This window comes from Theileria annulata, chromosome 2, assembly GCF_000003225.4.
Source record: "Theileria annulata chromosome 2, complete sequence, *** SEQUENCING IN PROGRESS ***".
In the NCBI taxonomy this organism is placed as follows: domain Eukaryota; phylum Apicomplexa; class Aconoidasida; order Piroplasmida; family Theileriidae; genus Theileria; species Theileria annulata.
In genome coordinates, this window is record NC_011099.1 from 370557 (window position 1) to 395846 (window position 25290).

At 26.4% G+C, this 25290-nt stretch overlaps 10 protein-coding genes across 10 annotated transcripts, besides 8 other annotated features; 5 read left to right on the forward strand and 5 right to left on the reverse strand.

Annotated features, from left to right (window-relative positions):
* Nucleotides 1–868: 868 nt before the first annotated feature.
* On the reverse strand, nucleotides 869–12010 carry TA15180 (uncharacterized protein; the record flags this gene model as incomplete). Its single annotated transcript, XM_946824.1, has 1 exon — nucleotides 869–12010. The coding sequence occupies one exon, from the start codon at nucleotides 12008–12010 to the stop codon at nucleotides 869–871; it is 11142 nt and encodes a 3713-aa protein (XP_951917.1).
* A 373-nt stretch (nucleotides 12011–12383) lies between these two features.
* Nucleotides 12384–13535, reverse strand: TA15175 (uncharacterized protein; the record flags this gene model as incomplete). The annotated part of the gene is made up of 1 exon (XM_946825.1): nucleotides 12384–13535. The coding sequence occupies one exon, from the start codon at nucleotides 13533–13535 to the stop codon at nucleotides 12384–12386; it is 1152 nt and encodes a 383-aa protein (XP_951918.1).
* A 243-nt stretch (nucleotides 13536–13778) lies between these two features.
* TA15170 (uncharacterized protein) lies at nucleotides 13779–14027 on the reverse strand (the record flags this gene model as incomplete). Its single annotated transcript, XM_946826.1, has 1 exon — nucleotides 13779–14027. The coding sequence occupies one exon, from the start codon at nucleotides 14025–14027 to the stop codon at nucleotides 13779–13781; it is 249 nt and encodes an 82-aa protein (XP_951919.1).
* Nucleotides 14028–15386: 1359 nt separating this feature from the next.
* Nucleotides 15387–17881, reverse strand: TA15165 (uncharacterized protein; the record flags this gene model as incomplete). Its single annotated transcript, XM_946827.1, has 6 exons — nucleotides 15387–15907; nucleotides 16148–16584; nucleotides 16713–16888; nucleotides 17082–17134; nucleotides 17231–17750; nucleotides 17819–17881. 6 exons carry the CDS (start codon nucleotides 17879–17881, stop codon nucleotides 15387–15389), a joined length of 1770 nt encoding a protein of 589 aa, XP_951920.1.
* A 206-nt stretch (nucleotides 17882–18087) lies between these two features.
* Nucleotides 18088–19179, forward strand: TA15160 (uncharacterized protein; the record flags this gene model as incomplete). The annotated part of the gene is made up of 1 exon (XM_946828.1): nucleotides 18088–19179. One exon carries the CDS (start codon nucleotides 18088–18090, stop codon nucleotides 19177–19179), a length of 1092 nt encoding a protein of 363 aa, XP_951921.1.
* Nucleotides 19180–19561: 382 nt separating this feature from the next.
* On the forward strand, nucleotides 19562–20638 carry TA15155 (uncharacterized protein; the record flags this gene model as incomplete). Its single annotated transcript, XM_946829.1, has 1 exon — nucleotides 19562–20638. The coding sequence occupies one exon, from the start codon at nucleotides 19562–19564 to the stop codon at nucleotides 20636–20638; it is 1077 nt and encodes a 358-aa protein (XP_951922.1).
* A 199-nt stretch (nucleotides 20639–20837) lies between these two features.
* Nucleotides 20838–20885: a sequence feature (Signal anchor predicted for TA15150 by SignalP 2.0 HMM (Signal peptide probability 0.000, signal anchor probability 0.829) with cleavage site probability 0.000 between residues 16 and 17).
* TA15150 (uncharacterized protein) lies at nucleotides 20838–21059 on the forward strand (the record flags this gene model as incomplete). Its single annotated transcript, XM_946830.1, has 1 exon — nucleotides 20838–21059. The coding sequence occupies one exon, from the start codon at nucleotides 20838–20840 to the stop codon at nucleotides 21057–21059; it is 222 nt and encodes a 73-aa protein (XP_951923.1).
* Nucleotides 20898–20966: a sequence feature (2 probable transmembrane helices predicted for TA15150 by TMHMM2.0 at aa 21-43 and 48-70).
* Nucleotides 20979–21047: a sequence feature (2 probable transmembrane helices predicted for TA15150 by TMHMM2.0 at aa 21-43 and 48-70).
* A 474-nt stretch (nucleotides 21060–21533) lies between the features above and the next one.
* On the reverse strand, nucleotides 21534–23020 carry TA15145 (uncharacterized protein; the record flags this gene model as incomplete). The annotated part of the gene is made up of 2 exons (XM_946831.1): nucleotides 21534–22267; nucleotides 22342–23020. 2 exons carry the CDS (start codon nucleotides 23018–23020, stop codon nucleotides 21534–21536), a joined length of 1413 nt encoding a protein of 470 aa, XP_951924.1.
* Nucleotides 21780–21848: a sequence feature (5 probable transmembrane helices predicted for TA15145 by TMHMM2.0 at aa 133-155, 243-265, 280-302, 309-331 and 367-389).
* Nucleotides 21954–22022: a sequence feature (5 probable transmembrane helices predicted for TA15145 by TMHMM2.0 at aa 133-155, 243-265, 280-302, 309-331 and 367-389).
* Nucleotides 22041–22109: a sequence feature (5 probable transmembrane helices predicted for TA15145 by TMHMM2.0 at aa 133-155, 243-265, 280-302, 309-331 and 367-389).
* Nucleotides 22152–22220: a sequence feature (5 probable transmembrane helices predicted for TA15145 by TMHMM2.0 at aa 133-155, 243-265, 280-302, 309-331 and 367-389).
* Nucleotides 22556–22624: a sequence feature (5 probable transmembrane helices predicted for TA15145 by TMHMM2.0 at aa 133-155, 243-265, 280-302, 309-331 and 367-389).
* A 528-nt stretch (nucleotides 23021–23548) lies between the features above and the next one.
* Nucleotides 23549–24301, forward strand: TA15140 (uncharacterized protein; the record flags this gene model as incomplete). The annotated part of the gene is made up of 1 exon (XM_946832.1): nucleotides 23549–24301. The coding sequence occupies one exon, from the start codon at nucleotides 23549–23551 to the stop codon at nucleotides 24299–24301; it is 753 nt and encodes a 250-aa protein (XP_951925.1).
* Nucleotides 24302–24336: 35 nt separating this feature from the next.
* Nucleotides 24337–25276, forward strand: TA15135 (uncharacterized protein; the record flags this gene model as incomplete). The annotated part of the gene is made up of 5 exons (XM_946833.1): nucleotides 24337–24565; nucleotides 24613–24692; nucleotides 24725–24806; nucleotides 24973–25108; nucleotides 25168–25276. 5 exons carry the CDS (start codon nucleotides 24337–24339, stop codon nucleotides 25274–25276), a joined length of 636 nt encoding a protein of 211 aa, XP_951926.1.
* Between the last annotated feature and the right edge of the window lie 14 nt (nucleotides 25277–25290).

A 25290-nucleotide genomic window follows, 5' to 3' on the forward strand; every position in this document is an offset into this window, starting at 1 on the left:
ATTATGGTATATAGAACTATTTTATATATTTAATAGTATATCAGTGTATGAAAGGTTAGAGTTGATGAAAAATGAGTCAATTTGTGCGAGAAATACCAATCAGAAACTTACAAGAAATAATAATATAAATAGTAATTAGAAGATAAACCATAAGAATAAAGTAATGATGTGAATAATATCGAAATATGGAAATTCAAATAAAAAGTATAAAATATAGATAAATAATAAATAATTATGTGGAGAAAGGAATCTCACCAAAATCTATTCCAAACACAGAATTAGAAGGTTTTTGATAACAAATTTCTAAGTAGACTATTTGTGAATTAACTATTCTTAAGGAACTTTTAAAATTTTCAAATGAACATTACTTTCTTGATATGTGTTACACCCCCACTCATTTATTATTTATTATTTTAAATATATTATTCATTATATATTTCTTCGATGATAAAATGACTTTTCCTGATCGAGATAAAAAGCCTTCTAAAACTGTAAATTTCATAAATTTCGTAAGGCGAAGATTAAATTTTCCAAAATTTACAATTAATCCAACATAGTACTTTTTTACTCAAATATTCAATTATTCACAACATCTATTTATTTAAATACTTGTAAAAATTTTAATATTATAATATTGATCAATATATTTAGTGCGGATGCTCCGGAACGATGGCGTACGAATATGGGAGGATTTGATCCTGCTACACCTTATGCTGAGGCCTGTATTAACTACCATAACCACGCGGTTACTTTTATGATCTTTGTTGTTCTTACCGTATTACATACAGTTCGTAAATAATTCAAATTTTAACATTTTAACAAGACACTTAATATACCATATATTATTTATTTTATATATTAGCCAAGATTATATAATCCGTATGCTACTTCTGATCGTTTTGAATTTTTGAAAGAATTCTTTTTTTTCAGTGTGAGGTACTGTAGGTCCAGAACTAGTTTCAATATCTTTAAGTTGATCAGTCTCATATAAATGTGTAAACTGTTCGAAATCGCCAAGTAGAACATTGGAAAGACCGTCAACTACTGAGACGAGTAGGTTCACAAATGCAGTTACAGGGCTCAAAAGGCACCTTAATCCATTAAAAGTATTTCTAAGAAACCGCTTTAAACCAAAACCGACATGAAACTCTGAGAAGAATCTGTTCCAAGGGTTGTATATAATATCTAATACTAGACTATTAAGTCCAAGCCAAAGTCCATCAAGTATTCCGACAGGTTTTACATTCTTTTTACCCAAGATTTTGTAAAAAATGTTCAGTAAATGACCCATAGACTGTGCAGCTCCTCCTACAACAAATAACACAAAATACTTTAGACCATTATTGATCCCAATTAAAAACCCTTCGAAAGAGTTTTTGAACTTTTTACACCCACTGAATGGCTGAGAAAATAGGTAAACAAAACCCTTGAGAACACCATGTAAAACTGCAAAAGAATTCGAAAGCCAAGCACTTGGAAGAGATTGTCTAATCAACTGTTTGAAGTAAGAATTCCTCAATACACCTGCAAGTTCCTCAAATGTCGCCACAGTCTGAGTAACTTCTTCAGCGAAAAAGTGAACACAAACTGAAGGAGTATCAAGTGGAAGAGCATCCAATAATTGAAGACTCTGCCTACTCAATTTTACATCTGAAGTTCTAATAGCTAAAATCACAGTTATAGGCTCAATTCTCAACATCTTAAAGTACTTTTTACCAAAAGTTCTTTTCCTATCACTATAACAAGGGATAGGACAACCACTGACTTCATTGTTGTCTAGTTTATCACCAGGTGTATTGGAATACGCTGAAGTTATTGTTTCGAAATAGTCCACAATTTGCTCAATAACTCTCATTTCAACATTTAAACTTACAGGACTTAGTTTAACATAGATTCTATCAAAAGTTTGGATAGTTGTTGAAAAAAGAGTACACGTCATTCTAAAGGCTAGAAATGACTCCTGTACTGAATGACGGTTAGTTATTGCCTTCATAATCACTGGTATAAAACCTTGAACAAAATGGTCTATATGACATCCCTTTATGCTCAATCCCACATCTATCACCCAATCATTTTCTCTATTCTCCATATCCACATTGTCTATAGAGTTATATCCACTATTGTTAGTATTAAATTTGTCAAGAGTTTGTTTGGGTGTGCCCAAAGGAGTATTAAGTTGTGATGGACTATTGGTATTAAAACCACCTTTCCAAAGTGATACTGTGAAATTGAGATTATTAACATGTGCAGCCAGTACCATTTTCTTTTTACTGGACATTGTAGTTGTGATTCTAGGTGTTGTAAATGTTAAAATAATCCTTGACCAAACACTATTGATTCTCTTGACTTGTAACAATTCAACTCTTTGGAGTAGTTTACACAGTAATAAATAATCGTCTACAAAACAAATAACTCTAGTCCCATCACTTTTCATCACACAAGTTATATAAAGTGTGAGATCAGAGTTTACAGTTTCAGTGGATAATTTATCAAAAGTATACGATTTTATACTTTTAAGTGTATCAATGTTATATATCTTCCAACCAACGTTTAAATTAACTGTAAATCCTAATCTTCTATCATCTGTTTTATACAATACATATGGTGTCAATTTTAATCTTTCCAATACTGTAATCTTATCCCATTCATACACATTTCCAACTCCATCAACCATACAGTTACTACTATTACCAGTATTATCCTTAGTATTAGTACTGTCCTTAGTGTTAGTATTAGTATTGGTAATGTTATGGTTTGGATCAATGATGTAGAGTTTGAAAGAGGTAAGATTGAAAAGTTGATAAGTGGTATTGGTTGCAACTGAGATGATATAATAAAGTCCATTAAATTTACAAGGTAATCCATACTCAAATTTACCTACAACTATATTCACATCCAGTATTAACCCATCTAATGACTCCACAGCATTAGTGTTGGTAGTATTGTTGTCTGAATTCTTAATTAGGTTACTCAATGGACTAGTATTTGTGTTGTTAGGTTTAATTTGTAGATTTAAAGGTATTTTATGAGGTGTAAGTGTTAAATTACAAGTTAACTTGGTTGACTTGTGAATTATATCCATTTTTAAATCTTTATAAAATGTGTTTACACTAACTTGTTCATTAGCTTTAATTATGGTCTCCTGATTTATTGCAGTTTTTAGAACAATATCATAGGGTAGTTTGTTTACAAATGTGTAATAATTGTGGAAAACAACGACTCTGGTATCTAGCTTTGTTAGACCTAAAACCCTTACACTACAGCCTAAACTAATACATTCCTTTTCTACAAAACCCTTCTCATCATTTTTCTTCTTGTAAATTACATCATTTTCTGAAGCAGTTTCAGAAGATTCACGTGACGCAGTGTCAGACTCTCCAACTGAATTAAATGTTTGTAAACTCTCCAATGATGTAGTCTCATATTGTCTAGTCACAATATTATCCTTTTCCATATCCTCCGGATTATCCCCAATATTACTAGTATTATTAGTGACATTTACTAAAGATTTATCCATTGCGATGGTGTTGAGTATTTGTAAATTGATTGGTGGTCGATTTGAGGTAGTTGATGAGAAATCGAGTTTTTCAACTTGATTTGTAGGTAAATAATTTAAACTTTTATCATCCAAATTATTCATTTTACAGTATGCTCTGAGTTTAGAATTATTTGCTTCTTTAGAAGTAGTATAGAATTTGAAATTTGGTGGTATTAAGTACCCATTTAAACACAAAAAGTGACTGGTGAAATTCTCAAAAATATATGGCCAGAAAAATGTAACTTTATTCCTATTTAAGCTTAAACTTACATAATTTTTCTTGACAATCTGATAGAAAACTTCTTTATTTTTACGATAAGATTGTGAAAGAAGTGGTTCAAAGTGTGTAAAGGTAGTTTCAAAAATAGGTCCAGAACTAAATGACAAACTCTTACTTGTAACAAAACTACCTGTATTCGGTAAATTTACCTCAAACATATCACTTTTATATTCTAATAATTCTTCTCTATACTGATTTATTGAAGGTTTTGAAACTGTGTTTAATATGAGTGAACAACCTTTAAGAGTAAGTTTGAGGTAGAATTTGTTATTTTGGATTGGAATTCCCCAGGACTGATTTGGGTTTAGTAATTTCATTCCGCCACTATTTTGTATTAATGAGATTGAATCAGTATTTTCATGTGTAGTGGTATATTTATAAGAGGACTGTTTTGATGTTGAAATTTGGACTATTAGATCAAATGGTAACTTATTAACAATACTTAACATTGGTTCGATTCTGATTATATACTTTACTGAGTCAAGTTCATTTGTATCATTTACTGGTTGACTTGTACAGGTACAAATTAAACTAATACCATTTCTGAATCTCAAAACCTCTTCATGTCTCATTTTACTCCCACTTGGAGTGAAAATTGGATTATTCAATACACTTTTCAACATACCGAAACCTAAATTATCATTATTGGAGCCTGAATATGTTATTATTGGTAATTGTCTTGAATTATACCATGAAATTGGCACTCCCACACTCGTATACTTTTCTAATAATATATCATCAACTTTTTCCAATGCTTTAGACTGTCTACTGACACTATTAACTGGATTAACACTATTAGTGTTATATTGTGAGATTGTAATTAGAATATCGGTTAAATTTTCGATTCTGACATTTGTACTAACAATTACTTTATCATTAATTTGATGAATTAATATTACACCACCTACATTCGGTAATTTCAATACACTCTCATTCCCTTCATAACGACCCAAATACATATAATTATTTTCCATATCCATTATATTCATATTACCAATACCAGTAGTATTCAGAGTATTATTGGTATTGGTATGGGTATTAGTAATATTGTTGAGAATGGAATTTCCAATAAATTTACTCGAGGGAATATGTGTATATGAAATTGTAATTCTTCTCTTGTTATTACTTTTAGTATCAGTTTGATTAGTAGAATAGGTGTGTAAATTGATGAAATCAGTAACATTATTAGTATTTCCATACAGAAGATTATTATCAATGTATCCAAGTAAAACATCACAATTTGAAAAAATACCATTTTTATTATTAATTAATAGTGTAAATTCACGGTTGAAAAGGTTTACACTGGCGTCTTTTTCCACTGTAAAGTAGTCCAATTCCCTCTTTACATTTCCACTAAATACACAAATCTCATAATCTAACTCATTATATACAGTTATTCTACTACTCTCTATACTCTTTTCTATCTCTTTTATACGCTTCAATGTTGTTATAAAGTACTTTATTAATCTACTCATATTATTATTAAAATCCAACATTACTATTCCCAATTGTATATTTATACTCAATTCCGTCGGTAACATTTCCACACTATTCACATTCAATGTATCTTCAGTAACTTGACTATCTGTATTAAGAGTATTAGTAATTAGTGTGAGTTTGAATTGAGTGTTTTGTAGAAGATAAACATTGGTATTAAACTTGTTATTGAGTAGTGAAAGATTGAAAAGAAACGAGAGTGTAAAATTTGGTGAGTCACTGGATGTATTAGTTTTTGGGTTTAAAATGTCTAGAATGAAATCATTTATTACTAGTCCTAAAATTAAAGAATTTGGTCCTGTAGGCATTATTACCTTAAACTCTCGGACCAATACGTTTATACAAAACTTCTTCTGGCTCAAATGGTATAATTTGTCCAATTTCTCAAATAACACCACTGACCTATTCACACCAATTTTCTCATCTATTCCCATTCTATCAAGTATATTCTCCACATTATTCACATCACTATCATCAGAAGTATTAACTGTATCACTAGCCCCTGTGATATCACTAGTATCTTCAGTATTAGTATCTGTGGTAGTATTGGTTAAAATTTGAGTAATGTAATTTGGAATTAAATAATCCTTGAGAAAATAAAGTCTTACGAGATCTTGTAATGATGTACACACTTTTATATTTTCGAGTTCTGATTGAACTAGAAGATTTTTATCAAAGTTTGTTTCTGAATTTAGTTTAAACTTGATTAAAAAGTTCTTGAGTTCAAGAAGGAATCGGTTACAAGGATCATTTACCTTTGCGATGATGAGTCCATCATTTTGGTCTACTAGAAGTTTATGGTTATTTTCAACCAGTAAAACAGCACCCAAACTCAATGAAAAATGCCTAATCATAGCCTTGTAATAATTATTATTAGAAATCGTACCACTAAATAATAAACAAATTACATGCATCCTGTCATCATAACTCCTCAAATGAATTCCATTCTCATTATCCACATTATTTATTCTTTTCAATATCTTAGGTAAAACATTTTCATAATTAGTATTAGAGTCCAAGTTTTCACTAGTAACAATAGAATTCTCAACTGTGTTATTGGTATAATAATTAATGTTTGGAAATAACCACAATTCATACATATTTAAGGTTATAGTAAATTTTATAGTTGGATCAAGGTGTTTAGGTTCTTTTTCAAGTTTGGTTGATTTAAAATCTGAGTTATTAAATGACAAAAAAAGTAATATGAGAATGTTAATAAAGTCTGGATGTATTTCAGTAAGTGTGTTGTCTATGACAATATTTAGTTGATTAGATTTTGTGTTTTTGGAAAAAGTTAAAAGCACTTGGCCTTTCTGTTTTCCCAGCAATTCCTCATTTATATCATAAATTTGAGAGGCTTTAGTTCTGGTTTCATAAACGTTATCAAAAACATACTTGCCAAAACAATCCAAAACCTGGAAATTTAACAACGAAACTTGACATAAACATTTTGGTCCATTTTTCACAAAGATTATTCTTTTTTCATTTATTGACACGTTTAGTATTTTTATCAACTCAAATTTATCCTTCGGATCATCAAACAATTCAATACTACTACTTCTGTTTAATTTATTTCCTGACTCACTCGATTGATTAATGAGATTTTTCGGGTGATTAGTGTACAAATCAAGTAGAAAAATAGAATTATAAAGCGTCAATATTAAGTCACCATCAAAAGTGTAATATTGATGGCTAACTAAATCTAGAGTTTCTGAATCAATTTCAAATTCTTTTCCATGCCTTGAAATTGAATAAATCTGATCTTCATCCAAATTATACTGAACCAAAGCCTTTAAAGAATATGTGAAACTAGCCATTAACTTATTCTGAGGATATACCTTCAAAATTCTAAACCTATCCCTATCTGCTTTATTTACCATAGCAGTATTTGTTGTTTTAGGAAGAAATTTGGAGTGTATATTTAATGAATAGTCACAAGATAATGAAGTAATATTACACATGAGGTTCAATTGGATTTCAGCTAAAACTGTCAATTTATCACTTTTTTCTGATTGTTTTTTAACTACAGCAGGATTAGAATTTACTTGTATGTAGTGTTGGATATTGTTTACGCTTTGGTTAATAAGTTTAATATATGAATTTAATTCTTCAACCATCTTAAGGTCTAAATTAAAGAGAAATTCACCCACTTTTATATCACCTTTTGCATGTATAACTGTTCCAATTTTACTAGCTTTCAGGCTGGAATTTATTTGCAAATTGTCCGAATTTTCAATTATCTGAACACTTTCAATGAATTTCTGAATTAATTGATTTAAATTAGAGGAACTTAGTAATTCAGATAATTGGGGATTTCCAGAAGCATAATGAACTAAATATTGACTAATATATTCCCGATTAAGCACAGGCTTAAGCCTCGAAAATGATGACATTTTAGTGTAAAAAATAGGTACAAGCAAGTCATCATCATTACAAGTTGGTAATAAACAACGTGTCACATGACTAAACCAATATTCATTAAATAATTCACTAATACTATTAAACACTTCATTAACTCCAATTGTTGTACCATCACTATCTTTAGTAACAGTATCAGTACCAGTACCAGTATTAGTTGTGGAGTTGAGATGATACCATATTGCGATTTGTGTTAATTTAAGGATAATTTCTGAGTTGGGATTTTGATTTATAGTATCCTCTTGATTAGGATTAAAAAGTGAATAATTCTCAAGTGACAGTTGTAAATCAATAAGTGAAAGGGTTAAAAATCGCAAATAGTTAGAGAGTAATAAACCAAAAGATAGTCTAGTAACATCTAAATATATATTCAAATCGGTCTTATTCAAACGACAATAAATATCCAAAGTTATACCAAAGTTATCCAAATACACGCACACACCAGTTGTACTAACAAATACCTCCAAATTCTCCAAACAATTAACCTTAGTGTTATTACCTTTATTAATTTCGAGATTATTGTATTGTTCGAATATATAATTGATGAGTAATTGATCATATTTTAGATACAAACTTCGGAGTTCTAACATGACTTTAAAATTTGGATTTTTTTTAATTCTGAGTGAAATTTGTCCATTTTCAACTGATTTACACGTGATTTCATTGTTCTGCAAATCCTCCATTTTACAACCCATTAATATCTCATAACCCTCAGTACCTAAATCTGGACCACCATTTATCATATAATTATACGTTAACAGGTTTGATCCACCCAAATTAACCTTAACATCAAGCCTTTCTTGTGCTATAAATAGGTCGAAATTTAAAGTATAAATCATCAGTGAGTAAAGAATTGTGGAATTTTTGACCAGTAAAAGAGTGAAATCATAGAGTGTCAAAATCAGTTTAATATCCCAGTCAGAATAAAATTTAATAAGTTCAGACTCGAAAACAGGCGTACAATAACATGTCATCAGGATGAATACGGTTTTCTCAAGTTCCAACCTCAATTTTTCCTTTTCAGGATCAAAATTGAAAAAGTCGTGAGGAGTAAATTTAGGCTTAATTTCGAAATATGACATCGATTGAGGAAAACAAGTACATTCCTTTAATCTATCAACTAGTTCTTTTATACCATTACATTTTATTATTAATTGGTCAATATATTGTGTTAAAGGTATTAATTGTAATAAATTTGAGTTTACCTTGACCTTGTTTAAATTCACTAAAAACACTCCATTTTCCTTTATTAAATGAATTGAAAACTCTTTCACACTCAATAACTCTTCCTTCATATTATCTACACTAATTGGTTCAACTCTATTTACGCCATCAATATTATTAATACTATTCACAGTGTTATTTTGTATTTTGATATTTTGTATAGCTATTTTCTTTGAAAATGTATAAGAGTCTACTAATACATTAATACTCTCAAGTGATACTTCAAGACATTTATTTGACATGTAACCAAGGGAATCAATACAAAATAAATCACTTTTAGCATTATTAAACCAATCACAATATTTATCCATATCAACCATATAACATTCATCCACATTATTCTTCACCAACATTCTTACATTTTCCTCCATACCATTACCCTCAGTAGTAGTAATAGTATTGGTAGTATTAGTATTAGTGGTATTGGGATAATAATAATGGATTGAATGTTGATATGACCAATTTGTGACAATTTGTTGATTATATTGAGAAAGATGTTTAGCATTTTTATGTATTTTATCCGAGTTTCCAAACAAACAAAGTAATTTCATATCCATTCCTGTGAAATTAACTAAATTTCTATTCTTAGTACATAGTTTTTCCCTAATCATTAACACTAATGATTTAACATTTTCGTCCATAGAATTAATGAACTTATCAATTAACTCAACCATTTCTTTAGAATAATTTTTAAATGGATAATTAATTCTATAACTTGAAGTAATAAAAGACCTATGAAGAAATAGTTCAAAACTAAGTAATTCTTTAGTTACTCTGGTGGTAAGATTAGTTTCAACTGCGTTATACAATTCTAGAGCTGTGTTTCCAATTAAAAAGAATCGACCCATATTAACCAAATTCTTCTTTACAAAATTATTATATGCTTCAATTCCAACTCCAATAACACTGTCAAATACATTTTCTAGTCTGAATTGATTAACATTGTCTGATCCAAAATTATGAAAAAAACTTTGAAAATCTTCTAATAAAGTCATAGGACCAGCAACAATCCGTTCATCAAATACTTTTCCAAAAACTACATCACAAGATATTGAATATTTCTTCAACTCAGTCTCAACTCTAGCCAATAGACATAATGGCTTACTTAAAAATATCTTTATTGAACTTCTACGATCTGATATCTGTACTATATTAAAATAAAATGTTGATAATTCAGCCATTATACACATTATACTTTTACTATTAGGGTTACTATTAGGGTTAACATTGGTGTTTAGACTAGGGTTTGTATTGTATACTCGTGTATTAGGGTTTACATTGGGGGTTTCATCTGGGTTTATATTAGTGTCAAAAAGTGTTGAAATAGGTATAATATTAACGGATAGATTTGGTGCTATAATACCAAAGCTCATAAGTCCTAAGAACCAATGATCATTATTAGTACTCTCGGGTTTAAGACCTAAACCTTTACCAGAATGTAATAAATGATTAAAATTGAAGTAATTTGAACCATACTTATCTGCTTCCATATTTATAAAGTTCCTTTTAAACTCATCATCATATTTTTCTTCTTTAAATATCTTTTCAATTTTTATTTTTTCTAATTCCGTTACGGTGTTTAAATCATCGGCACCAGTATCCTCATTAGTACCATTAGTGTTAGGAGTCTGGGAATGACTATTATTTTGACTCCGTTTTGAAGTAAAATTTCTTAATCTAATTATTATTCCAATTGATGTTTCAAGTTCGAATTTGTTTAAAAAACTAATTTCCTCATTTGTTGGATTAACTTTTTCGAGAATTTTACAATATTTAATTGCATTTTGAAGTGACGGTATTTTACAACTGGAAGCGGTTGCTCCATGTTTAAATGCAGAAAGAATCTTTACAAAACGTATGAAATCATGTAACATATGTACAAATTCACTACATAAGTTCAGTTTTAATTTCTTATACTTAACTGAACCATCAAACAATTGTGCATAATATTCCTGTTCTGCATCTTCGTTAGAGCATAAAAATAACTTTATTTTCTTCATTGGTTCATATGAAATCCTTTCAACAAAGAAAATAGAATTAAAGTTCCAGACTTTAACTGAAATTCCAACATAAATTCCAGTTTTAGATGTCAGCCTAAATCTTCTATGAGGTGTATTTAAAAGGTCTAAATATCTCATTTCACATTTTTTAATAGGTTTTTTAATTATTTTTCTAGTATTTTGAGAACAAAAATTACAAAAATCACTCTTTTTTACTTGCAAAAAATCCTCCAACTGTACCCTTTCAAACTCATCATCAGAAACTTCAGATGAAAACAAATCATCACTAAAATGTGATCCATCTTCACTCTCATCGGTACCAAAATTACTAGTAGCAAATTTTGTATTATTTTCCACATCCAGACCATTAGTGTTAATATTACGATGTTTACTAGTGATTAAGTGTGAATAAAGATTAAAATCAATTTGAACACCTTTACTATTGAAGAATAAACACATTAATAAATGTTTAAGATATCCTTCACGTTCAAAATCATTCATTAAAGGTGTTTTAGGATCCACATAACCACCAGTCACGAGATCAGCTCTAATCACTACTGAGAATGGAGTTTTATAAATCACATCATCTACAAATGTTATTTTCACATCTTTAGCTCTCACGGATAGACAATTTACGATTTTCGCTGTCTTATCAGCTGTGGAATTGAGTTTAGAAAATTTGAGCCATTTATTCAAGTTTGATTTTTTCTTATTATTCAACAGTGTTAAACAGAGTTTTGGATCGAATTCATCCAATCGCTTAGCTCGAACTACAAGATCAATACCCTCAACGTCAACTCGAATTTTACCACTTTTTCCACCCCGAAACAACGCTGACCAATCTGCTTTCACCACAATCCTGCGAATGTTTGAACTTACCAGTGAAAACGGTGAAGAATAATTCTCAAACACTATTTCGGGAATTGAAATGTCAACCAAATGAATCTCAGGATCAGTCAATGAAGTCACACAGACGTGATCCAATGGGATCCAAGCCTCTATTAATTCACGTCCAAATACACGAATTAAACCATTCACTATATACTCCAACATCAGAGCTTCTAAATTATTCTATTCATCCTTAATATCTTCTACACATTTTCTCAATTCCTCAAAATATTATTTATTTCCAATAGAATTTTACAAATTTGATATTCTAAAATTAACATGAAATTTAAACAAGAATATTCTACATATAAATATATTTTACACATTAATATAACTCTACACATAAACATATTTTACACATTAGTCTACAAATTAGTCTAGACATTTATTTGTAAATTTTACAAGATTTTATTTTATAAATGGACAAATTTTTAGTTGTTTTAAAATTCCACAACACATGAGGCGAATTTAAGTAAAATTTACTACATTTGATGTTTTTAAATTATTTATTTATAAAAATTATTAAAATATTGTTAAATTAAAATTCTTTATCCCATAGTTTGAATATGTCTTGATATTGTTTTGAAAAATGATCAGATTCCAAAGTGGCTTCACTGCTCTTTTGTTTTTCAAGACATCCTGAGCAAATTTGACATCTTTTTTCTCCCATAGTTTTTTGCTGTTTTTCTTCCTCATCCAATAAACTTAAACCGCTTTTAATTACATCTTCAAACCAGTTATAATCTTCTTCCTCTAGTCCTGACATTTGCAAGTCATTTGACAATTCTCTTAATTCCGGTGATAAATGCGTTAAATCACTTGAAAAGTCTCCCAAATCTCTGGTCAAATCTCCTGGTTCACGTGTCAATTTAGGTGACTCCTGAGGTGACGGACTTGAATTATTTGACTGCGGAGACGGGGTTAAATTATTTGACAGTTGAACTGGACTTGAATTACTTGACATTTGAGGTGAAGGTGATGAATTGGTAGAGAATATTGTTGATTCACCATCTAAATTACTACATGTGCTGTTGGTATCTGTTTCCTTTTCCAATACTAATCCATCCACCTTTTCCACTATACTCAATTCCTTTACTTCATTCTCTACAACATAATTAGTTATATAATTAGTTGGATAACAGACTAGGGAGAATTCTCCCCTTGTAATTTTGTAACTAGTACAATTACCATTAAATTTATCGCTAGTATTATGTATTCCATTTTGTGTATAATTGGAGTAACGATTTATAGTACGTAATTCTTCCTTAGAGTGTGCAAATGGACAATAGTAACCCTTGCAATTGGGATAATTTACACAATATCTAGTTTTATATAGGTCTGGATGATAGAGTTGTTCTTCTTTGGAGTGACTGAATTTACATCTTCGGCCATAGCTGCACTTGCCCTGTAATTGCATCTTATTACCATTTCTAAAGAATTGAATGTTAGGACAAAGTTTATAGTCATATCGAAAGTGTGCTGGATTCCTTCGTGGCCATGTCTCTGAATGACTCATATCACATCGACTTGAGTTTACACACATTTGACGTAAATAAAATGGGCAATGTCTTGTTCTAAATTCCTCTAATCTTCTACCCGATAAACATACATGTTCATTCTCCATTTCCACCAATGTCCTGCCCAGTCCCACACCCATACTATCGTTTACATGAATTGTCTTATTATTCATATCCTCTTGAACATTTTCCACATCTACAATTAAATATTAACAATATTTTATGTATATAAGTATATAAAAGTTAGTATAAATATATGTAAACTCATAAATTAGGGTATTAGGGTTTAGTGTATACTCGTGACTTAGGGTTTTAATAACTAGTTACTAAGGGTATTAGATAAGTGTATACTCGTAAACTACGGTTTAGTGTACTCGTAAATTAGTGTTTTACTAAGTATATATGTAGTTAAGTATTTAGTTATTAGGTGTTAGAGTATTACCTGTGGTAGTATCCCATAAGGTTTTTGAATGTTTGTTGACATCAGAATTAATAAATGAATTTTCAATATTAGTTTCATTATAAAGTGTTGTATTATTTTTATTATTAAAATTAAGTTTCGGTTCATAGCAAAAGGTTTTATTTAGAGTTTTATGATTTCCACGAGAATTGGACCTGAATCGTCCAATCCCAGAAATCTTCAATATTTCCAAATCGGTCATCATTACAATACTATTTTCACTATTTTTATCTTAGTACGAATATTTTTTATTATTTTAAATCTTTAAATTATTGAAAGCGAAAATTTTTAAAAATTTTGAACTCTATTTTACATACATTACACTTCAAATTTATTATTAATTTATTATTGATTTGTTAATTTATTGTTAATTTGGTATTATTTTACTATTAATTTGTAGTTATTTTGTTATTAATTTGGATATAATTTAACTTTATGTGTTTATTTATCAATTTATAGCATTGAATTATCAATTTTAAAGCATTAGTTCAATATTGTATTGGCAATTTGATTTTAATTTCTATTAATTATTGATTGATTTTATTTTAAAATTCTATTAGTTTATTTTAAAATTCTATTTCTTTATTTTAAAATTCTATTAGTTTATTATTAATATAATTACAAATGTAGATTTTAGAAAAAAATATAAAGTTGTTTTAAAGGTAATTTTATATATTAAAAACGTGCGATCACAAAATTATAAAGTACAAGTCTAAGTTTTTGAACGCGAAGATGCGTACATCAAAGGTGTACTAACATGCATCTTCCTATTTTCTACTGTACAGCAATACTTGAATTAAAATATTTAACCTTAAATTAATATAATAAAATTATTTTATTCTTAAAATCAAGAGAAAAATGAGATTTATTTAAGAAATTGTTCATTCCACGACGTGACTTGGAAGGCTTTAAAAAGCCTTCAAAATTACATTCAAATCTTCATAATCTTAATTAATATAATTATATTTATTAATTTTCATTAATAAATATTTACACATTGCTAATGGAACTGGTAATTTTTATAGAATCCACATAAAATTTAATAATCATTCTAATTTATATTTTTTAAAAATTCATTACAAATTATCATTAATTTATTTAATTAAATATGAATTTGAGAATAGAAGTAAAATTTCTAAAATTTCTCATAACCTAACCAATTTATACATTCATCACTAAATCCTACACTCACTACCAAATCTACTAAATCTACCCAATTATTACCAAATCTATCTAAATTATATAAATTTAATAAAAAAATATATGTATAGTTTGAAAAAAAATTTATTTGGGTTGTTTAATTCCATATAATGAATGATTAGTATAATCATCAGAAATGAATCCTAGATAATAAATCAATAATTGTAAAATTGGTAAATAGTTGGCAAAATGTTTATTATTTTTTTGTATCCTTGATAAAAAATTTGTATAAAACATATCAAATGTTAATACACGACATAAATATTCATAATCTAAAAAATTAATAAATTCACATTAATTTAACTATAATTTAATTAATATATTTAATTAATTTAATTTAATTTTAATTAATTAATTTGTATATTTAATTAATTATTTGGTGTGAAAAAATATTACTTAATAATTGTGATAATGTATTATTATTATATAATTTGGTTAAATATAATAATTGATTATATTCATATAAAGTATAACAACAATTATTAAGAAAAAAATGATCAATCCATAATAATAAAATATCAAGCCAATAGAAATTATTAATATAAATTTCATTGAATTTTGTAAATATATTTCCATTTAATGTTTCTAAATAATTTATCATATATAAACTTATAATTCCTAATTGATCTATAATTTCTATTTCTAAATTATTCGATCTTGTATTATTTCTTATTGTAGAATAATATGGATTAGATAATTTAGAAATAATTAATAATAAGAATTTGAAATTTTGTATTATTAAATGGATTGATTTTCTATATTTGATTGTCTGTCGAATTGTTATTTTATTTGTAGTTATTAATCTATGATGACGTATTACTACTTTTCTTACTGATTTTGGTATTATCCATGGTATATATCCATTATTACAAAAAAATTCATTATCTAAAATTCAGTTACGGTGCTTGCTCAAGGGGTATCCCCGTAAGGGGATATAACTAAATACACCCCGTAAGGGGTTACTAACTATTGACTAGTTCCCTTAAGGGTTATAACTAAGTACTAGAGGTATATAACTAATTCACTAATAACTAATACTGTTAAGTATATAACTAGGGAACCCCTTTAGGGATAACTAAGTAGTGGACTATTGTCTGGTGTGACCAAGCAACGTAATGGAGATACTAGTAATATATCTTCCAGATACTAAATCATGATGATATAAATTATGTATAACATCATATACATATTCATTAATGGGTAAGATTTTACGTTTATTCCATAATTTGTCACCACGTGTTCTTGTAATTATATATGAACAATTATTTGTAATTTCTATATTCTTTTTTTTATTAGTTTTAGATTTATCTTTATTTCTACTTGATTTGCCCGTATTTTCAATTACTGGGGACTTTACAATAGATTTTATAGCAGTAGACTTTACAGAGGATTTTATGGAAGATTTTACAATAGATGACTTTATAACATCTTTATTATGTGATAAAAAACGTATAGATTTAAATTTAATAAGATCTTTTTCTTGTACCCAAAAACGAAATAATTTAGAACAACGTCTTTTATATCCAGGAAATGATACATAATACATTGGTATAAAATAATATCTATACACATTATTAATAAGTATATAAGGAGTAGTTAAGGGTATTAAGGCCTATTAGGTAGTTAAAGGCTATTAGTAGTATATAGTTAGGAGTATATAGTAGTAGGTATCTTAGGAGTATAATAATACCTAATGGAATGTTTATCTTTAAAATCTTTAAAATTATGTGTGAAATTATATGTGAAATTATTATCCAAAAGAATATTAATTGGTTTAAGTTCATTTAATTTAGAATAAAGATTATGATTATCATAATCTAAAAATACTTCTTCATTTATATCATATAACCATATATTTCTTCTATCCTAAAATTAATTAACTTAAATTAACTAAATAATTAAAAATAATTAAGAAAATTGACTAAAAAAAATAAATGTCAAAAATTGATCGGGTTAGGAGAAATAAAATTTTCCTCTCGTACAATTTTTGCTGCACCTAAAATACCTAACTAGACTAATTAGTTAACTACTTAACTACTTAACCAAGTATATTTGATACCTGTGTATTTTTATCTTGATCATAATTATCATAATTATCATCAAAATCATTATCTACAATTAAAATTCAATTATAAATAACAAATTTTCGAAAAATTATTAATTAATTAATTAATTTAATGGGAGGTTTGGTATTTATTAATTGGATACCTGAACTGATGAGTAATTTTTGTGAAGCATAATTAATAATAACAAGACAAAGTTCATCATACCATTTAAGATAACAAAGTTCACCAACTTTAAAACGAAAAGAACTATTTAAATATTTAGGAAAATGACTAAACAATAAATTACAAATATCTTTCTTTACACTTAACATATCATTTTTTTTCATAACTACTTTTTCATATCCTCTTATTAATATACGCTTCTTATTTATTTTATTTTTTCTATCCAATATATTACTTATAGTATTTGTACTATTATTAGTATGTTTTGAACATTTATTATTAATTGTAAAATCAAATAAAACACTATTATCATGTAATTCTTCTATATTTCCAAATTCTTCAGAATTTCCAGATTTTTCAGTATTTCTAAATTCATCCGTATTTTTATAATGTTCTGAACTTTTAGATTCTTGTAAATTTCTAGATTGTACTGTATTTTTAGAAAAATATAAATTAGGATTTAATAAATTTTCTGGTGATAATATTGAATAATTTGATTCCTAATAAATTATAATAATTAATTCTTAATAAATTATAATTAATTTCTTAAAGGATATATAAAATTTACATGTTGTGTTTTTTCTATTTTATTAATTAATTCATCTAATAATTGTTTTGCTGTAAATTCCATTATATAAAATTAATTATATATATAAATTCTTATTAATTCTTAATATTAATTATATATATTAAATTTATTATTTAAATTAATTTTATTGGGTCTCACTATTTAATTATTTTATTTCATTAATTTATATTTTTCCCAATTTTTTATTTAAATTTATTTTTTTTAAATTTTATTATTCTATTATATATTTTTTTATTAAATAAATATACATGGGGATGGATGAAAATACTCATAAACGTTTAATATCTCGTAATATATCTAATACTAATCAACAACATTATTCAAATACTAATCAACATTATTGTACAAATTCGAATAGTTCAGAAAATTTTCAAGATACAAATCGTAAGAAGAATATAAATTTAAAACAAATTAAAAATATTACTACAAATTGTGCTAAATCTATTACTAATAAATTAATTACATTTTCCAATTCTCTTACACAAAATAATAATTATTCTAATAATAAATATATTAATTCACAATCTAATCCTTATTCTGTTACTAATCCTTATTACAATCAATCTACTACACAAGGATATAGTCATTCTACTCATCAATCTACTTCATATGGAACTAGTCAATCTAGTCAACGTGTTGGTTCTCCAATGGGTAGTGGACCAGGATATGGAGTTAATACTATACCAGGATCAGGATATGGACATGGATATGGTACTGTACCAGGATATGGATCAGGAAATGGTGTAGAATATGTATATGGTAATAATAAACCAAATACAGTATATAGTATAAATAATATAATAAATCGTATAGTAAATAATGAAGATATAATAAGAACACATCGTGAATTAGTAATAATAATAGAATATTGTTTAAGTTATAAAGATTTTTTAGTGGAGATAAATATAGAAAAGGATCGATTTGGTGCACCAACAATGGAATCAATAAATAATTTTAGTATAATAAATCATAAAATTTGTGATAAGATATTGGATTATATAAGAAATAGAAAAGATTGTTGTATATTTGTTGTGAAATTTATTACTTGGAAAATGAGATGTACTAAGAAACCTGAAGAAGTTATTTTAAGTTTAGAACTTTTATTTAATTGTTTACATAAATTTGGTGGTTACTTTTTAATTTTGTTTACGAAATCTTTAATGAAAACTTTACGGAAATTATTATTTATTACTAATTTTAAATCTAGTATTACTTCTAATGTTAAAAAAAAAATTACTAAAATTTTAGGTATCCATAACGGTGCTTGCTCCAGCAGCTCCAATATCACTACTTATTTAGCCCCTAAAGGGGTTCCCTTAACCCCAAAGGGGAGTATTTAGTACCTAGGTAGTTAGTTAGGTATTAGGGTAGTAGTTATATACTTATGAGTATTAGTTGGTTATCCAGTAGTTCCTTAGTTACCGCTTGACCAAGCACCGTAACGGAGTTAATAATAATTTTTAGTTGGTAAAAGTAATTATATACATCCTGGAATATCAACTGATATAAGAATTCATATTTTCAAATCCAAAATACTATACAATATACAACTTTATTATGGTAAATCTTCATCAACCACATTTAGTTATTCAATTATTTATTAGACAACTTAAGCACAAACATTTATTTATTGTATTAGTTAATTTATTGTATTAATTGGGTTTAGAAATATTTTTATTTGAACAAGATCAATATGTTGTATTTTATGATGGTTATAAAGATATGAGATTACGTGGTATTAAATTTCCTAATATATCTGAACAAGATAAATTATTAAATATACCACATATTTCTAATACTTCCAATATGGTGACTCCCGTTACGGGGTCAGGTCCAACGTCCACCAATACTACTCATACTACTACTTATACACATCCTTCTTATACTAATCCCTCTACTACCAATACTATGACTACTGGTATGATGGATGATAGAATAATTGGATTAGAAGAATTGGATGAATTATTATATAATATAAATAATAATAATTATACAAATGAATATATTAATAATATTAGAAATAAATTAATTATTAGTATTAATATTTTATCCAATAAATCAACACTTAATAATTATCAATCACAATTATTAGATAAAATACTTAAACTTAATGATTCTTTATTATTATTAAGTAATTCCACCGTTACGGTGACTGGTACTACTGACACTGAAGGTACTGAGGTTACTAAGGATACTCATACTAAGGGTACTAGTAGTATGGGTACTAAGAGTACTAGTAATATGGGTATTGGTAGTTTTATGAGTATTGGTAGTGATGAGATTGGTGAGATGAGGAAGACCTCTTCGGGTGGATTTGTTGGTGGACCAGACACCGTAACGGGAAACACCGTAATGGATATGGAAAATAATATGTTGGAATTGGATGAAATATTTAATTTTATAAATTTTAATGAAAAAAATGAACAATTAATTGATGAAGATGATGAAGATGAAGAGGAAGAAGAATTAATTAATAATTTCATTAATTTATCTACACCAAAACAAATTATAAGTACTTCCGTTACGGAGCTTGGTCCCACAGAAAGTACTAATACCACTGGTACAGTTGTACCTGGTAGTAGTTTTACTGAGGATATAGGTACCACTGGACCAAGCACCGTTACTGAGGGAAAGGGACCTACTGGAACTGATGAAACCCCTTTCGAAGGTGGCCGTGATACTAACACCGTTACGGAGGATACTACTAAAGATGAAAAGAAAAAGAATATATCAGAATTAGTATCAGAATTAGATAATTTAGAAATGGATTTCGGACACATGTCAATGAACAATTTTTAATACTCATAAATTTTTTACTCATAAATTTTTACTCTTATTCTTAATAATTTTATTTTTCTATTCTTTTTATTACAATATTTATATATTTATTAATATTATTAATATTTGTATAATTAATGTGTCCCCATTGTATTTATAAATAATAAAAACAAATATTTAATTACACATTAATTTTAATATTAGAAATATTTAAAAGAAAATGGTAAATATTCTTGAATTTGAAGAATTTATAACAAGAGCACTTGGTTTCACAAAGACTTCAGAATTTAATCTTTCGTCATATGTAGGAGGACTTGGATTTGGAACTGGACTCTCATTAGTCTTTACAAAAGCACTTCGAACTATATTTGTATTAGCTTCAGGAGGATTATTAATTATACTTGTATCAATTACATTACACATAATTTCTAAGAAATATTAATTTAACTAATTATTTATTGTAATATTCAGTTAATTTTAAAGATATTTAGTTAATTTTAAGATTATTCAGTTAATCTTAAGGATTTTCAGTTAATCTTAGGAATATTCAGTTATTTTTTGTAATATTCAGCTAATCTTAAGAATATTGAGTTATTGTAATATTTTATTAGGTATTGAATAGACATGGATATTTGAATGTTGATTTTAATCAATTGGTTGGATATATAACAAATGGTATAACGAAATTTTTGGAATCAATTTTAAATAAATTGAATCTTGAAGCTGGAAATTTCGAATTTCTAAAAACATTACATCAATCAATGACTGATTCACAATTATCATCTGCTACATTTGGTTTACTTACTGGTTTCACATTAGGACTTGTATTACTCTAATATACCATACAAACTATCTAACATAAATTAATATTATAAAATTAAATATAAATTAATATTATTAAATTATTATATTAATATTATTGATTATTGATTTGACGATTTTTGAATTTATTTGTTAAATCATCTAATCCTTGTGTATAATCATCTACATTGATATTTTTTAAATAAGTACCAATATCACTAGCATAATTATATAATGAGTGTATATATTTTTCATGTGGATCAGAACTATAAAAAGTGTCACGAGAAAAGCATTTAAAAAATTTAAATCCAGATTCATTATTAGAATAAAAATTCAATTCATTATATTTCAAAATTTTACGTATTAAAGAGAAGATTAATTTTATAAAAACCATAAATAATTCCATTGATTCTGAAAATGTAATATAAACATTTTCTAAACAAAATAACCATAAAATTTTAATACCAAATTCATCCAATTTATATATTTGCTTTAATATTGATAAATCTTTATATGGATTTATATTATGTATACTTAAGAAATATGTTATATAATATGGTATCCAATTAATAATTTGTGGTTTCATAGTAATTATTGAATAAAATGTTATTTTTATAGTAATTATTAATATATAAAATGCTAAAATACGATAAATCAGCATATATAATATAAATAAAATCGGCATCATGAATCGGATCGAATTACCATTATTACATGGTAATTTACATAAACTCATTAATAATAAACTAAATATACCAAATATTATCTCACCAAATACTTCATAAAAACTATATCTACATATCTTCATACTCATAACATCACATACTCTTTTAAATTCCATTAATTCATCTAAATATATTATTAATATAATTAATAAACTAAAGTATTAATATATATAGTATTAGTAGTAATACACTTCATACCTGTAGAATTAGCTCCCTTTCCCTCAGTTACGGTGCTTGGTCCTACTGTACCCTTTCCTGTAGTAGTATCCTTATTACCAGTAACTTCAGTACTCTTGGTTGGACCAGTCACCGTAAAGGAAAATTGATACCATTTTTTATTGGAATTATTTATTTTAGGATTAAAAATATCAATTAATTGTGATTGATTGAAATTATTATAATAATTAGTAAAATGATGTAAATTATATCCACCAAGAATTGGATTTGAAATTAAAATAATAATCAAAAGCCAAAGAAATATTTTTCTACGTGTTTGACCAGGTTCAAAATTATCAACTTCAATATTTGATTCATCAGGATCTGTATATAACTTAAAAAATTCTTTATAAAGCTTTGTTTTACCTTTATCTAATGAATATATTTCATTCATAGTATCTATAAATTCTTCTGATCCATCTAATCTATCATCTTGAGTATTATCTACTGTATCAGTCGGTCTATCATCTAATCTATCATATGGTAGATCAGTTGGTCTATCATCTGTTACATGAGTTGGTCTTTCTTTTGGTCTTCGATCAGTTGGTCTATCAGTTGGTCTTTTATTTGATTTTGGATTCTTATTTGAATCATTTTTTCTAAATGAATTTGACATTTCAAAAGAACTTAATTCTGTATAATAACCTTTCTCAACATCCATAATTCTTCATTATCCATATCCATATAATTTTCTATATTTTCCAAATTTTCTTAAATTTCTTAATTTTTCTTTATTTAATTTAAATTTATTTATTTAATTAATTTTTATTAATTTAAATTATTTTTATTAGATCAAAATCATTTAATAGTGTAAAAAAATAGTGCCAAATAGAAAAAATTTAATAAAATAAATTTAATTTTACAAGAATTAATTTAATATTAAATTTATAAAATATTAAAAAATTAATAAAATTATTAAATTTTGGAAGGAATTATATAATAAAACTTATGCATCACGTGCAATTTCACCCAATTCAATTTTTAAATATTTTATACATAAATTTCATTTTAATTCAATTAATTAACTTAACTTAATTAAATTTAACTTAATTTAATTAAATTTAATATTTTATTAATTTTGTCTATTAAATTTATTTTAATTATCACACATTTTATACTCCTAAAGAAATATTAACACATGTAAAATATTATTAACTCCTAAAGAATTAACTACTAAAGAAATATTGTGATGAAAGAAGTGAATAGAGAAATAGGAAAATTGGATTCAATAGATTCAATAGGAATAGCAACAATTGAAAATGCTCGCTGTCCTGAACATTATGAATTACCAATTCAATATTTCTGTTTAACATGTAATGTACATTGTTTTTGTTCTGAATGTGCATTAAGTTCACATTCAGGTTGTGAAGTTTTAACACTTAAAGAAGCTTACAATACTGTAGTAAATACATATATAAATAAATGGATTTCACAAATTAGTACAAAATCTGAGAATCTACAAGTATCATTTAAAAAAGTTCTAGAAGATAAAAGAGATCAATGGACATTAAAGTTACAAGATTTAATAAATAATTCGAAACAAATGCATAATAAGATAAATGACGATTTGGAATTAATTAAGAATCGTATGTCTGAATGGGTAGCAAATAATAATAAAGAAATTCAAAATGAGTTAGAAACTTATACGGAAGAAATTGATAAAATTGTTCAAGAATATGAAGAAATGATCGAGAAATTAAGAACAGAGCGAAATAATAAGAATTTAACTGAAATATTACAATTTTATAATGAGAATTGTGAATACTTAAGACAAATTATTTTAGGTGATACACCTCGAGATGTTGAATATTTTGTAAAAAATGCACCGAAACATATTAGGGATCGAATTAATATTAGTAATAATACTTTTAAAGAAATGACTAATAAATTAACTGAGTTACAACAAAATATTAGAAATTGTCACGCAATTGAAAAATATTAATTTTATGTGGTCACTTTATATTTATTTAGTATATAATGAATAATAAACATTTAAATAGAGTAATAAAAAATGAAATTAAAAAAAACATAAAATCTAATGAACGGGTGGTTAAAGGTATAAAACGGGAGTTTGATGATGAAAAAAGAGATTTTAAAGTAAAACAAGAGTATTATGATGAAAAAAGAGAATTTAAAGATATAAAACGAGAATTTAAAGATGAAAAATATAATAAAGAAGTTTATGAATTAGAAGATTCTAAATTGAGTATAATTTTACTTAATTATTATTAATTATTATGATAAATTTTATAGTTGAGAAAGAAAAACCAAATTTTGAACCTTCTGGATTACTTGCAATTGAAACAAATAATCGCAATGGAATACAATTAAAAGTATATTTTACACTTAATACATTTGATTTTAGTATGTTGTACCTGAAGAAAGTATTAAACCAGATTTAAGTTGGCGTTTATATATTTTCAAATCAAATGATAAAGAACCACCAAGTAATTCAATTCATTATATTACTTTTTATAAGTTCAAGCAACAAATTGATATGTTAGAGAGGAAAATTTATTTTCTCTAACCTGATCAATTTTTGAACATTTTTAAATAATTTTAGTTATTTTGGTTAATTATGGTTTATTGGTTAATTTGTATAATATATTGTAGAAGTAATAAAAATAGATGAGAAAGAATATTATTTGATTGGAAAGGATCATAGAATTGTTGATATAAATTTATTTCATCCATCAATTTCTAAACAACATGCTGTTATACAATATCGTCATATTGAAGATCAAATTTTGTATCATTTCTATACTCTATTTGATTTATATAATTATTTGATTTATATAAATTGATTAGGCCTTATTTGATAGATTTAAATAGTACTAATGGTACATATATAAATGATATGAAATTAGAATCTTCCAAATATTATGAACTCCGGTACTTTTTACTAATAATTTCATAATTTAGAGAAAAAGA